Here is a 15,291-nt window from a genome sequence, read left to right as displayed (position 1 = left end):
TTTCATTCACGGACAAGACGGTAAGAAATAAAAATAATTTTGATCTTAGGTTAATTTTATATTTAATTTAAATTAAGTGATTTTTATAATTCTTTTCTTGATAGTTAAGAATGCAAATTCATAGTAATTGTGATTTATAAATCTATAATTGATTTAAGCATCTATTAATGACATTGTGCCTTGCTCTCTCATATATATATATATATATATGTGTGTATGCAGCCATTTTTTAATTTCTTTTTTTTTTTTAATAAAAAGAAGTCTCTAGAGATTATTTTAATTACTCCGAGAATCTCAAAAGGGAAATTATCAATATATCACGAAAAGTTGTGAGAGGAAAAAAAGATTAAATATATATATATATATACGTTTGATGGCTTTACGTACCGTAATATATATACTTACAAAAAAATCAATATAATATTATCATGGAGATGCAGAATCAAAATTCATCATCCCTCTCTTGCAAATAACTTCCCATGAAAGAGAAAGAAGCAATATGTCTGTCATTACTGCCATTCGGGTAACTGTTGATTCCCTTCTTCTTCCTCTGTTTCTTCTTCTCATCTCCTGCATTTATATTATATATATATATATACACTTATTATTAGTATATAATAATACCCTTCATCTTATTTAACGTTCACTTGCTACAGCCTCTAGAGTTCTTGGTTGTTGAGAGAGAGAGAGAGAGAGAGAGAGGAAACTTCTGGGCTTCCTTCGAGTTCATTCAGAGGTTCTTGTAGGAGATCTGATCAGTGACTGAAGAACAGGAAAATGACAAAGAAATTTTTGGTTTTATTGCAGTGCTTTTCCTTGTTAACATATTATCAGGGTATGTGTGTGTGTATATATATATATATATATATATATATATTTACTTGCTTATTTTTTATTTGGTAATATGGGTCTGCCATTATGCTTACTTTCTTCTGCCTTGTTCTGTGATTTTTTTGTTCTTCAGTTTCTTTGTTTGAAGATAATCATTCTTCATTTTTCTTGTTTAACATATTATCAGGGTATTTCTCTCTCTCTCTCTCTCTCTCTCTCTCTATATATATATATATATATGTATAGCCCTTTTGGTAATATCACTCTACATATATATATATATATGATTTATTTGTTGATCATTTTCTTTAAAATATAATATCTTTTCTTGGAAGAAAGAAAAATGCTTTTGATTTTTTCCTGTATATGTATATATATATATATCTATGTCTATCTTAAACTGATGAAATCATATTAAAAAGAAAAATCAAACAAGCTTACAGTACTGGAAATTAACTTATTGTCTAGTGTGTATAGGATGAATTTATTAGCTTATTTTTATAATATGCAAGAACCGCCCATATACTTAATTTTACCACTTCAGTTTATTTGTTATTTAATTCATACATTTTTATGTGTTCCATGCCTATATATGTATGTATATATATATATATAGAGCTTAATTCATATTGCTAGGAAACATATTTTATATATATATATATATATTGCTTGTAAATTATGAAAACCCATTTTAAAAAATTAATAAAAGAGAAAATATTAATTTGGGAATCTCCCACACACTTTGCTTCTAATTGCATTAGCTTGCTTTATGCCTACAACTAGTCTTGTTCTTTCGATTCATAAACAAAAATCTAATAGAATTTAGATGGGAATTTCTTTCTTCATAAAAATTTTTTAAAACATTTTTGTGAATATATATATATATATATATGGGTAAAGAACTTATGAAGCCAACCATTTGTATATATAAATATTAAAATGTTTAATGTACAAATCTTCAAAAATATTTATTTTCTGTTAACTTACAAATTCGTTGGTATTGTTATATCTCGCAATTACCCGCGATTCAATGTTACTCTATTTCGTTAGTTTCTACTCCGTAGTTATTTGATACATATACGTTAATCATAATTTACGTACTTCCGATAAACAATTAGTAAATTGTTAAATTAAATCATGACTATTTGGAATGGAGGAAATGAATTTTCTTGTATGAAGTTGTAGCATCGAGTGTTGCTGAAGAGATCAAGGCAGAATCAGCCGTTCCAATAACGACATTTTCGCCGCCAGAAGGGAACACGACGTTCCTCGGTGGGACGACGTGGTGCGTGGCGCTCGCTGGGGCATCGCAGATCGACCTTCAAAACGCGTTGGACTGGGCTTGCGGGTTGGGCGTGGCGGATTGTCGCCAAATCCAGGAGGGTGGACCTTGTTTTCAACCCGACACTCTCGTGTCTCATGCCTCGTATGCTTTTAATTACTATTACCAACAGAATGGCAATTCCGACATTGCTTGCAATTTCGGAGGCACCGCTACCGTCACTAAAAATAACCCGAGTAACCTTTCTCCCACTCATTTTTAAAATTACGTTTCGAACAAATTCATAATTTTTAGCCAATTTATATGCAAATTTATATTTATTTTAGCTAAATAAATAAATAACCATGTTATATAAAATGATTAAAATAGAATTTACATGGAATAAATAACCCTTAGAAAGCTATTCAAAATTTAATCAAATTTATATACTAATATATATTTATTTTAACTAAAAATTAATACCCTTCTCATTTAAAATGATAAAAATTAAATTTATACTTTTGTTTCAGGTTATGGAAAATGTCAGTATGCAGCATCAGGGTATATATATATATACATATATATGTACATATATATCTTCTTCTCAACATTTGTTGGTTTTTTTTTTTCTTTTGGGCAGTATTTATTTGACTTTTTCATTCTTTTTTTTTTTTGTTAAATAAATTCAGATCTGTGGGCTCTTCAGCACCGCCATTGTTGAAGTACAGACCAAGCTTTTTGGGGTGGAAGTTTGTGGGGATTTTGTTGCTTTTGTATTTGGGAAGATGATGTTTTCTCTACTTTTTAAGTGTTCATATATTTTGATTAGATGTGATTTTGTGTGTTTGTTATTCTTGGCTTTGTTTTTGGGTTTAGGAATATTTGAATCCCTTCAATCATTTCTTAAATATATATATATAAGAGGTCTCCTTTCTTGGTTTCCCATGGCTTATGCTTTTTTTTTTGGAAAGAAATCACTTTTAGCTTTTAACTACCATTTAACTAAGTATTATTTCTCTAATTAATAACAACATAATTAAGTATAAATTTAAATTTACTGTTATATATGTAGCAGCCCCGGAAATTTAAAATGGAATTTATATTATAAATATCAAATGCGGAAGCGATGTCAAAATTTGAATAACATCCCTTACACTAAAACCAAAAACGTGCTCACAAAATATAAAAGATTAAACTATCTAAAGGAGAAACTTGAAAGTAAAAACTACGAATGTGACTATGGAGTCTTTAGGCGTCCCCTTCGTCGTCCTCCTGCGGAACCGGCTCGGGAACGATGTCCTCTTGATCTGAAATGATTAAATAAGGAATGAGCTACACTATCCCAGTAAAGACATCACGATATCTCACTGTCACGGAGGTAAAGGTGGGTAGAAAACACAAAAAGACCAATGGAAGATAATTTACAACAAATCCTTTTATTAATAATAAAACATTTACCATTCACTTACCTCGATGAAATTCATAAAACAATATACGAAAGCAATAACATCATCATCATCATGAAAACATATATATGAACTGTATAACATAATACCTATCAAACTTTTCGTAATTCAATCGTTACACAATATATTTTCCTAATTCAGCAGCCCATTAGTATCCATGGGGATCCATAGGGGTCCCACTACCCGTTAATCCTTAACACTTGAAATCCATTCCAGGGCCGTCCCCATACCCCGTCCGGTATGGGCGCCAAACTATAGACCTCATTACCCCATCCGGTATGAGGGTGAAACGGGCCGTCCCCATACCCCGTCCGGTATGGGCGCCAAAACACATAAGATCTCCATACCCCGTCCAGTATGGGAGACCACAATCCCGGTAGGGTTCCCTACGGACCCGGTCCGTCCACCATCTCCCAGGATATCTAGTCAGGCTGACCACAGTATACAATTTCCATTTACATAATCTATCATTCTCCTTTTCCCTCAGTCAGCATTATCAATCACATACAAACAAGCAAAACGATAATTTATGCCAAACAGACAACATACAGCATCAATATCCTGATCATTCAATCCATAATCAATAAAACAGTAGAATATGCACACGAAACTATAAAATGAAAACATCAAATCTCATACTGCATTTAAAACTGTAAACATGCCAAATAACAGTTAACCGACAAACACACTAGACTCGGGCTCCATTAGCGACCTTAAGCAATTTCACACATTCGTTGATTCATGAAATACCGTTTTATCATTTATTGAACTTTAAGACCCTGATAAGAAATAGGGTGAGGGGTCCTTACTCGTTTCGGGGTCCGAACACGGCTTCACGGTGCGCTTGCAGGCTGTCCCTAATTTTCCCTGAATTTTTCTCGGGGAACTGAAACGCACTACTGGTACCTGCACGTGTTCCAAAAAAATCCCAAATTAGGCCCAGGGCCCCTTTCGGCCAATATCGCAACTCTGGCACGGCGGCTCCGCCGTGCTCCGGCGACGGCGCCGCCGCTTGCGGCGGCGGTTCGCCTCGAGTTGGCCGTTTTCGGCCGAATTCGGCCACACTCGCATTGGTTCCTGCGATAAAACAACCCTACGGCCCTCGGGGGACCGAAAATTTACGGAAAACCGAAGCTTACCGGCGGCGGTGCTCTCGGGTGCGGCGGCTCTCCGGTGAAGTTCGTGTTTTGGTAATTCGGCTCCGATCAACCTGTAAAGAAAAGAATGGTGATCACGGTGATATAAAAATTGCATTAAACGGAGGCCGGGAAGGGCCTCATCGGAGGCAAAAACCGAGAAGAGGCGCGGCAGCGCCGCTGGATTAACTCACTACTTTGGAAAATATTAAATAATATCTATATGTGTAAGTATATATATATATAACTGGCATTTATTTGATTATTTAATTTTTAATTTAATTTTTTTTTTCTTCAATTTCTCCGGGCGCTACAATATAACTATAAAAATTCACTTTAAATTAAAAATTGATATTATAACTAAAAAACTATATAACTAAAAATTCTATCACAAATTTAAAATTAGAATTATTTTAAAAATTTTATTATGTTTTTTTTACTATATTTTATTAAAAAAAAGAACACTTAGAGAATTTTTAAATTGTTAATCATGGATTAGTGTGATTTAATTTTAGTAGTAATAAATTAATCGTGACTTAATTTTAACAATTATAAACTAACGAGTTAGTAATTTTTGTAATAAGTAATTATTTATTTATTTTTTATTTAAACCGACCAATTTTATACATAAAAATCACTTGAATTCGTATTAATTTTTATATATGTATGTATATATTTTGTATTACTACTACGATGTCTAAAATTATATTTACGGTCTAAGTTTAAAATTTGATATTATAATCAAATCATATAATAACTTTTTTAAAAAAACTAAAAAATTATTTATTTTATAATTAATAAATACAATTAATTGTATTAATTAATAAATACTCCGAACTACAACCTCTAGTTTCGTAAATATTCGGAGAAATTGGGTTTGTCCGATAAAACGGTGAGAATTTGAGAAATTGATGAGAACACGCAAAGGACAAAACAAAAGTGTAGGCTTTATGTGGGTCCCACGGCAGGATCTTTGTTGGTTAGTAGTAAACTTTGGGCAGCGTTCCATCTGCGGAGGCATCATCATCATGAATTGTCACGTCACTGCAGACCAAAAAATCCAGCTTTCTCCGAACATTTTCTCCCTTCTGAAGATTCTTTCTAAATTCCTAAATTTATTTCACAATAAATCAAAATTTTTTGTGAATTTTTAATTATTTTTTAAAAGATGTTTATGAAAATTACATATTTAGATATTATTTTTATTGTTTTCTCTTAATTATATATAGTTTAGATTTAGATCTTCATATATACATAAATATATATAGATATAAAAGTTAGTGTAGTTTATATATTACTACATTAGTGAACCAATGTGTTTTTTTTTTTATAAAATGAATAACTAATTGTTATCTCGAACGTTTAAAATAAATTTTTGTGTTCTAAAGATATTCGTTAGAATAAATATAATACTGAGAAATGTAATGAAAAAAATATTTAATATCTTTATATATCGATAGTGAGTTGAATATAAAAATATAAATTAAAAAGATTATTGGTGATTCCTTTAAATTTGTACTCCATAAATATTTATACCACTAAAATAAAATTAAAAAAAAAAAAGTTTGCCAATTTAAAATTTTTGGGAATTTAATATGATAAATTGGGGTACCGTGATTCAATTATTGTAGATGAAATAATCGAGAATTCACGTGAACATTCACTAAAAGAACTAGAAGATTCTTAAATGAAACAAAGTTTTCGTGTGTCACGACAAATTAATTATTTTAAACCTCACTATCTAAAATTAGGATTGAATCTCCTATATTTTTGGAACACATATAAGGAGATATATGTGGGGGTCATTCGTCCACCATGTGAACCACTATCGTGCTCTAGAAGATACAACTAAAATTGGAGGACAACAAATGAAAATGTTAAAAAAAATTGTCCTTAATCTTCTGTACAATTTTTCTCGTTAAATTTTTTTACCTTTATTTTACCCATGAAAAAAAAGAGAAAATGAACACAAACAAAAAATACAAAAAGAGAAGGAAGAAAAAGGAAACGTAAGGGTGTGAATGAAAAAATTATAGAAAGCAAAAGGAAAACAAGAGGGGCGTAAATGAAAGAAAAAGAAGCCAAAAGGGCATGGAATAAAAGAAGAAAAAAAGAAAAAAAGAAAGACAAGGGCATGGATGAAGAAAAACGAAAAGGAATAGAGGAAAAAGAAAGAGAAAAAGATAAAAATAAATAAATGATCTAAGACTATAAAAAAGTACTTTTCTAATAGCTCAATCTTTAACCAATGTAAATTAGCCCATACCAAAACTTAAACAAACTAATGTGATGAAATATGTGATTCTAGATGTGTTTCTAGATGTGATTATTTTGATCACATCAGACGCTGAACTGCACTTTGTAGGAATGTGTCTTTCGTGCATTTAATATTCAAGTTAGTATTTTATTATTTCTAACGGTTACTTTGAACCTGTTATAAATACTAGTGATGTCTATGACAAATTTGAGGTAAATAAATTTGAACTTCTAAACAAAAAGCTTAATTTTTCTCTTGAACCCTTATATTTGATTTTTTTTGGTGTTATATCTTATAATCATATTATTTGGAAGAGAAATACTTGAAAATTCATTTTTTACTTGGTTTAGTATTATAAAAGAGAAACTACACCAATGTCTAAATCATCTTACGAGTATTATATGCACCTTAAACTAGTAGTTATAAGAAGATTTTTGAATTGTGTAAAACTCTTAAGTTGGTGACTTACGGAGATGATATAGACACTAGTGTAGTAACGAACCTCTATAAATATTATTTGCGTTATTTTATCTTTACTCCTTTCTTTTCAAGCATCCAAAGCTTCTACTTCTTTATGTATGCTTTAAAAACTATCATATTGTATTCAATACCATTTTAGCTAGTGAAATCATATTAAAAAAATACCTAATTGACCATCACGTTGGGTTGCCTTATTATTTTGATATGTCATACAACAAATAAACACAATACACAGAAACATTCCATGTGTCATACTCATGTGCCTTGCACATTATGGCTAGCAGTAAGCATTCATCAATTTGGTTTGAAAATTTCAAAAATTAAAAAAAAAAACTTAAGTTGTAACAGCCCCAGAAATTCATAATGGAATGTATATTAAAAATATCAAATGCGAAAGCGAAGTCAAAAATTCGATTAACATCCCTTACACTAAAACCAAAAACGTGCTCACAATATAAAAGATCAAACTACCTAAAGGAGAAACTTGAAAGTAAAAGCTACAAATATGACTATTGAGTCTTTAGGCGTCCCCTTCGTTGTCCTCCTGCGGAACTGGCTCGGGAACAAGGTCTTCCTGATCTGAAATGATTAAATAAGGAATGAGCTACACTACCCCAGTAAAGACATCACGATATCTCACCGTCACGGAGGTAAAGGTGGGTAGAAAACACAAAAAGACCAATGGAGCATAATTTACAACAAAACCTTTTATCAATAATAAAACCTTTACCATTCACTTACCTCGGTGAAATTCATAAGTCAATATACGAAAACAATAACATCATCATCATCATGAAATCATATATAAACTGTATAACGTAATACTTATCAAGCCTTTCGAAATTCAATCGTTACACAATATATTTTCCTCATTTACCAGCCCACTAGTATCCATGGGGATCCACAGGGGTCCCGCTACCCGTTAACCCTTAACACTTGAAATTGTATTCCAGGGCCGTCCCCATACCCCGTCTGGTATGGGCGCCAAAACTATAAACCTCATTACCCCGTCCGGTATGAGGGTGAAACGGGCCGTCCCCATACCCCGTCCGGTATGGGCGCCAAAACACATAAGATCTCCATACCCCGTCCGGTATGGGAGACCACAATCCCGGTAGAGTTCCCTACGGACCCGGTCCGTCCACCATCTCCCAGGATATCTAGTCAGGCTGACCACATTATACAATTACCCATTTACATAATCTTTCATTCTCTTTTTCCTCAGTCAGCATCATCAATCACATACAAACAAGTAAAACAGTAATTTATGCCAAACAGACAACATACAGCATCAATATCCCAGTCATTCAATCCATAATCAATAAAACAGTAAAATATGCACACGAAACTATAAAATGAAAACATCAAATCTCATACTGCATTCAAAACTGTAAACATGCCAAATAACAGTTAACCGACAAACACACTAGACTCGGGCTCCATTAGCGACCTTAAGCAATTTTACACATTCGTTGATTCATGAAATACCGTTTTATCATTTATTGAACTTTAAGACCGTGATAGGAAATACGGTGAGGGATCCTTACACGTTTCGGGGTCCGAACACGGCTTCACAGTGCGCCTACAAGCTGTCCTCAATTTTTTTTGAATTTTTTTCGGGGAACTGAAACGCACTACTGGTACCTGCACGTGTTCCAAAAAATTCCAAATTAGGCCCAGGGCCCCTTTCGGCCAATATTGCAACTCCGGCACGGCGGCTCCGCCGTGCTCCGGCGACGGCGTCGCTGCTTGCGGCGGCGGTTCGCCTCGGGTTGGCCGTTTTCGGCCACACTCGCATTGGTTCCTGCGATAAAACAACCCTACGGCCCTCGGGGGGCCGAAAATTTACGGAAAATCGAAGCTTACTGGCGGCGGTGCTCTCGGGTGCGGTGGCTCTCCGGTGAAGTTCGTGTTTTAGTGATTCGGCTCCGATCAACTTGTAGAGAAAAGAATGGTGATCACGGTGATATAAAAATTGCATTAAACGGAGGCCGGGAAGGGCCTCATCGGAGGCAAAAATCGAGGAGGGGCGCGGCGGCGCTGCTGGCTTTCGGCCGTGTTTTTCGGCCTTTTGGCCAGGATTTTTGCTCCGATTTGGCCACCGGAGAAATCAGCATGGAAAAACGAGTCGGGGGTATGAAATTTACCTCGATCGACGATCGAAAATCCCTCCAGTGCGGCGGCGGGTGGCGGCGGCTGGCTTCTGGTTCGTCTTCTCCGGCGAGGGCAGGCGGCTAGGGTTTGGGGTCTGGTGTGGGGGTCTTATTTATACCCTTTTGCCTTTTGATCTCAGCCGTCCATTTTGATTTAATCTGGGCCGTCTGTTTTTGATTAAATCTGGGCCGTCCGTGCGATTAAATCTGGACCGTCCGTGCGCATGATTGATCTGGGCCGTCCGATCGCGCGCACGCGGATCGCCAACGTGGCCCGTCCCCGGTCGACCTGGTTTTGCCACGTGGTAGGTCCTAGTTGGCCAGGACTGCTGACTGGGTTTGCTGACGTGGTGGCTGTTGACGTGGCGCGCGTGTTTTTTTTTTTTTTTCTCTTCTTCTTCAATTTCCCGGGCGCTACAACTCTCCCCCCCTTAAAGAAATTTGGTCCCCAAATTTGCCTCGTTACTCTTGATCGAACAGATGGGGATATTGGGCCCTAAATTCTGATTCCAGTTCCCAGGTGGCCTCCCTGGGCGTGTGGTTCTGCCACACGACTTTTACAAATGATATTTCCCGGTTGCGGAGTATTCTGCTCTCTCGGTCCGTGATACCGACCGGTACTTCTTCATAAGACAAGTCCTCTCGGAGTGGAAGCGGTTCATGAGCCAAGACATGAGAAGGGTCCGGATTGTACTTACGTAGCATAGATACGTGAAACACATTATGAACCCGGGAGAGCTTAGGAGGCAGTGCAAGTCTGTAGGCAGTGGTACCAATCTTGTCTAAGATTTCAAAGGGTCTAATATATCTGGGGTTTAATTTTCCCCTCCTGCCGAACCTACTAATTCCCTTGAAGGGGGTGACTTTAAGAAACACCCGGTCGCCTTTCTCAAAGGCCAGGTCTCTCCTCCGGGTATCAGCATAACTCTTCTGCCTACTCTGAGCTGTCTGTATGTTCTTCTTGATCTTAACTATCTTGGACGTGGTTTCTTCTACCAAATCCGGGCCAAACAATCTTCTATCGCCCACTTCTTCCCAACAGATCGGTGACCTGCACGGACGCCCGTATAGCGCATCGTATGGGGCCATGCCGATGCTTGCTTGGTAACTGTTGTTGTAAGCAAACTCTATCAGGGGTAGGTGGTCGTCCCAATGGCCCCCGGAGTTAAGGACACAAGCTCGGAGCATATCCTCCCGCGTACGAATTGTCCTCTCTGATTGTCCATCAGTTTGGGGGTGGAAAGCAGTACTAAGAGACAGCTTTGTTCCCATAGCTTGCTGGAAACTATTCCAAAACCGAGAAGTGAATCTGGGATCCCTGTCGGATACTACTGTTACTGGAACTCCATGCAGTCTGACTACCTCCCGGATATACATTCTTGCCAACTTGTCCAAAGGATCAGTCATTCTGATGGCCAGTAAGTGGGAAGACTTAGTGAGTCGGTCAACAATTACCCATATAGCATCATGTCCCGATCGTGCCTTGGGTAGTCCCGATACGAAGTCCATGGTGATGTGTTCCCACTTCCACTCTGGAATCGGTAAAGGCTGAAGTAACCCGCCCGGGCGTTGATGTTCTGCTTTGACCTGCTGACATACCAAGCACTTAGATATAAAGTCGGCTATATTTCTCTTCATTCCATTCCACCAGAACCGAGGTCGCATAGTTTGGTACATTTTCGTACTTCCTGGATGCATGGCGAACCTTGAACTATGGGACTCTGTCATGATGTCTCTTTTTAACTCACTGTCGTCTGGGACACACACTCTGTCCTTAAAACGAATCAATCCGTCGGCAGAGATCTGAAATTCTGAGCTCACTCCCTGTTCTGCATCCTTCTTGCGGGTTACTAGGGCGGGGTCGACTGACTCGGCTTCCTTTATTCTTTGGATTAACTCGGGTTGGACTGCTAGGTGGCCCAAACATGTGACTCTCTTCAGATCTCGCAGGCGAACCTGCTGTGTAGCCCCAATGGACCTACATTCTGAAACCATCAGATGGGCCAGGGTGCCTGCACTTTTCCTGCTGAAGGCATCGGCCACTACGTTGCCCTTACCTGGATGGTATAGGATGTCACAATCATAGTCCTTGAGGAGTTCCATCCACCTTCTCTGACGCATGTTGAGATCCTTCTAAGTGAAGATGTACTTCAAACTCTTATGATCGGTGTAGATCTGAAAGGTCTCTCCATACAAATAATGGCGCCAGGTTTTCAAGGCGTGCATGATTGCGGCAAGCTCCAAGTCATGGGTAGGATAGTTCTTCTCATGATTCTTTAGCTGTCTAGACCCATATGCTATAACCTTTCCATGCTGCATTAGGACACAACTCAGGCCCAAATAGGAGGCATCACTATAAACTGTGTACCCTCCTGATCCACTCGATAGAGCCAGCACTGGTGCGGTAGTCAGTCACTTCTTCAACTCTGAAAAACTCCTTTCGCAGTTCTCGTTCCATTCAAACTTTGCATTCTTCTTTGTGAGTCGGGTTAGAGGAGCTGCTAGACTAGAGAACCCTTCGACAAACCGGCGGTAATAACCTGCCATCCCTAGGAAACTACGAATTTCCTTAACTGTTGTCAGCCTTTCCCAACCAAGTACCGCTTCAACCTTTTCGGGGTTCACCGACACCCCTTCCTTCGATATAACATGTCCTAGGAAGACGGTTTGCTCGAGCCAAAATCCACACTTGCTCAACTTTCCACACTTGCTCAAGTTCGCATACAACTTCTTTTCCCTGAGTACCTGTAGGACTTGGGCAAGATGATGAGCATGTTCTTCTCCACTTTTTGAGTAGACTAAGATATCATCGATGAACACGATGACAAATTGATCCAAGAACTCTCTGAAGATCCTGTTCATTAGACCCATAAAGATGGTCGGGGCGTTGGTTAGCCCAAACGGCATAACCAGGAACTCATAGTGTCCATGCCTGGTTTGGAATGTCGTCTTGGGGATGTCTTCTGCTCTTACCTTTACCTGATGGTAACCTGATCGTAGATCTATTTTAGAAAAGACCTGTGCACCCTGCAACTGATCGAAAAGGTCATCAATCCGGGGAAGAGGGTATTTGTTCTTAATTGTTACCTTGTTTATCCTTCTGTAATCAATGCACAGTCTCAACGTTCCATCTCCAGTAAGTGCTGTCTGATCTCCGAGCGGAGACCCCACTGGAATTTCCTGGCCTTTCGACCCTCATCCAACAATGTCTCCGGGGTATGTCGGCCCAGCTCCAAGTACTTACGGGCATACTCCGACACTGTCATATTTTCCTGGACCAATTGAGCAAATTCCATTTCCTTTAGATGTTAGATGTGTTTAGGGAGATACTCCGCATGGAAAGCCGCTAGGAACTGCTCCCAAGTAACTGGTGCAGGCAGGGTGGCCCGCTTGAGTTTCCACCAGCGTACTGCTTCCCCTACCAGCATGTAGGAGGCAATGGCAGCCCTCTGCTCAGGAACTACTCCCAGGGTCTCGAAAGCTCTCTCAGTCTCTGCCAACCAGTATTGGGCCTCTTCGAAATAGGATCCCCCTGAAAAAGTAGAAGGGTTCAGTCTTCTGTACCTCTCTATGAAGCCGGGGTCGATCAAGGAATGAGCAGGGTCCCGAGGTAGAGGGACTGGGGCCGGCTGAGGGTGAACTGGGGGACCCTGTGGTGGCACCTGCTGATGTGGTGGGGGCACTGGAATGTGCTGTGGCGGCACCTGTTGGTACTGTGGCTGTGGTACTGGGTCGTACCGCGGCTGTGGTGCTGGGTGGTACCGCGGCTGTGGTGCCGGGTGGTACTGTGGAGGAACAGGCTCCTGCCGGGGTGGCTCGGGATCAGCCTGCTGTAGCGGGGGCTCAACCTCCGCTAGCGGAGGAGGTCCGGGTAACTCCCTTCTCTCCTCTTGCCTTTGCTGGGCAGTTACGAGAGCCTCCACCATCTCAAATAGTATGTCTAAATCCTCCCGAAGCGAATTATCTTGGGCCGCTCGGTTTAGTGGGGGCCTTCCTCTCCTCATTCCCGTGTACTTGCATTCACAAGGAATGATTGAGTAACGATATAGCGGTGAATATTACTCTAAGGCACTATTGTGTAAGGGATGGGTCCGAGAAAATGCGGCTATGATACTAACTGTAAACGACCCCAGAAATTCATAATGGAATGTATATTAAAAATATCAAATGCAGAAGCGAAGTCAAAAATTCGATTAACATCCCTTACACTAAAACAAAAAACGTGCTCACAATATAAAAGATCAAACTACCTAAAGGAGAAACTTGAAAGTAAAAGCTACAAATATGGCTATGGAGTCTTTAGGCGTCCCCTTCGTCGTCCTCCTACGGAACTGGCTCGGGAATAATGTCTTCCTGATCTGAAATGATTAAATAAAGAATGAGCTACACTAGTCCAGTAAAGACATCACGATATCTCACCGTCACGGAGGTAAAGGTGGGTAGAAAACACAAAAAGACCAATGGAGCATAATTTACAACAAAACCTTTTATCAATAATAAAACCTTTACCATTCACTTACCTCGGTGAAATTCATAATTCAATATACGAAAATAATAACATCATCATCATCATGAAATCATATATAAAGTGTATAACGTAATACTTATCAAGCCTTTCGAAATTCAATCGTTACACAATATATTTTTCTCATTTACCAGCCCACTAGTATCCATGGGGATCCACAGGGGTCCCGCTACCCGTTAACCCTTAACACTTGAAATCGTATTCCAGGGCCGTCCCCATACCCCGTCCGATATGGGCGCCAAAACTATAAACCTCATTACCCCGTCCGGTATGAGGGTGAAACGGGCCATCCCCATACCCCGTCCGGTATGGGCACCAAAACACATAAGATCTCCATACCCCGTTCGGTATGGGAGACCACAATCCCGGTAGGGTTCCCTACGGACCCGATCCGTCCACCATCTCCCAGGATATCTAGTCAGGCTGACCACATTATACAATTACCCATTTACATAATCTTTCATTCTCTTTTTCCTCAGTCAGTATCATCAATCACATACAAACAAGCAAAACGATAATTTATGTCAAACAGACAACATACAGCATCAATATCCCAGTCATTCAATCCATAATCAATAAAACAGTAAAATATGCACACGAAACTATAAAATGAAAATATCAAATCTCATACTGCATTTGCATTTAAATTATAAACAGGCCAAATAACAGTTAACCGACAAACACACTAGACTCGGGCTCCATTAGCGACCTTAAGCAATTTTACACATTCGTTGATTCATGAAATACCGTTTTATCATTTATTGAACTTTAAGACCGTGATAGGAAATAGGGTGAGGGATCCTTACACGTTTCGGGGTCCGAACACGGCTTTACAGTGCGCCTACAGGCTGTCCCCAATTTTTCCTGAATTTTTTCCGGGGAACTAAAACGCACTACTGGTACCTGTACATGTTCCAAAAAATCCCAAATTAGGCCCAGGGCCCCTTTCGGCCAATATTGCAACTCGGGCACGGCAGTGGTTCGCCTCGGGTTGGCCGTTTTCGGCCGTTTCCAGCCGAATTCGGCCACACTCGCATTGGTTCCTGCGATAAAACAACCCTACGGCCCTCGAGAGGCCAAAAATTTACGGAAAACCGAAGCTTACCGGCAGCGGTGCTCTTGGGTGCGGTGGCTCTCCGGTGAAGTTCGTGTTTTGGTGATTCGGCTCCGATCAACCTGTAG

General features: G+C 39.0%; 1 protein-coding gene across 3 annotated transcripts; it reads left to right on the top strand.

Moving 5' to 3' along the window:
* The first annotated feature begins 363 nt into the window (after positions 1–363).
* Positions 364–3,035, top strand: LOC110819811 (Carbohydrate-binding X8 domain superfamily protein). 3 transcript variants are annotated; one of them, XM_088211864.1, is made up of 5 exons: positions 364–523; positions 657–835; positions 2,017–2,349; positions 2,623–2,653; positions 2,782–3,035. In XM_088211864.1, the coding sequence occupies exons 2-5, from the start codon at positions 778–780 to the stop codon at positions 2,879–2,881; spliced, it is 522 nt and encodes a 173-aa protein (XP_088067990.1). In that variant the 5' UTR covers positions 364–523; positions 657–777; the 3' UTR covers positions 2,882–3,035. The 3 variants fall into 3 exon arrangements, with proteins under 3 accessions (XP_088067990.1, XP_088067989.1, XP_088067991.1); XM_088211863.1 differs by having other exon boundaries at positions 2,011–2,349; XM_088211865.1 differs by lacking the exon at positions 2,623–2,653 and having other exon boundaries at positions 2,011–2,349.
* The last annotated feature ends 12,256 nt before the right edge of the window (positions 3,036–15,291 follow it).

The sequence above is a fragment of the Carica papaya genome, chromosome 9 (genome assembly GCF_054855325.1).
Source record: "Carica papaya isolate Zhongbai chromosome 9, ASM5485532v1, whole genome shotgun sequence".
In the NCBI taxonomy this organism is placed as follows: Eukaryota; Viridiplantae; Streptophyta; class Magnoliopsida; order Brassicales; family Caricaceae; genus Carica; species Carica papaya.
The sequence above is the reverse complement of the archived record's forward strand: the minus strand, read 5'-3'. Positions and strand labels throughout refer to the sequence as shown.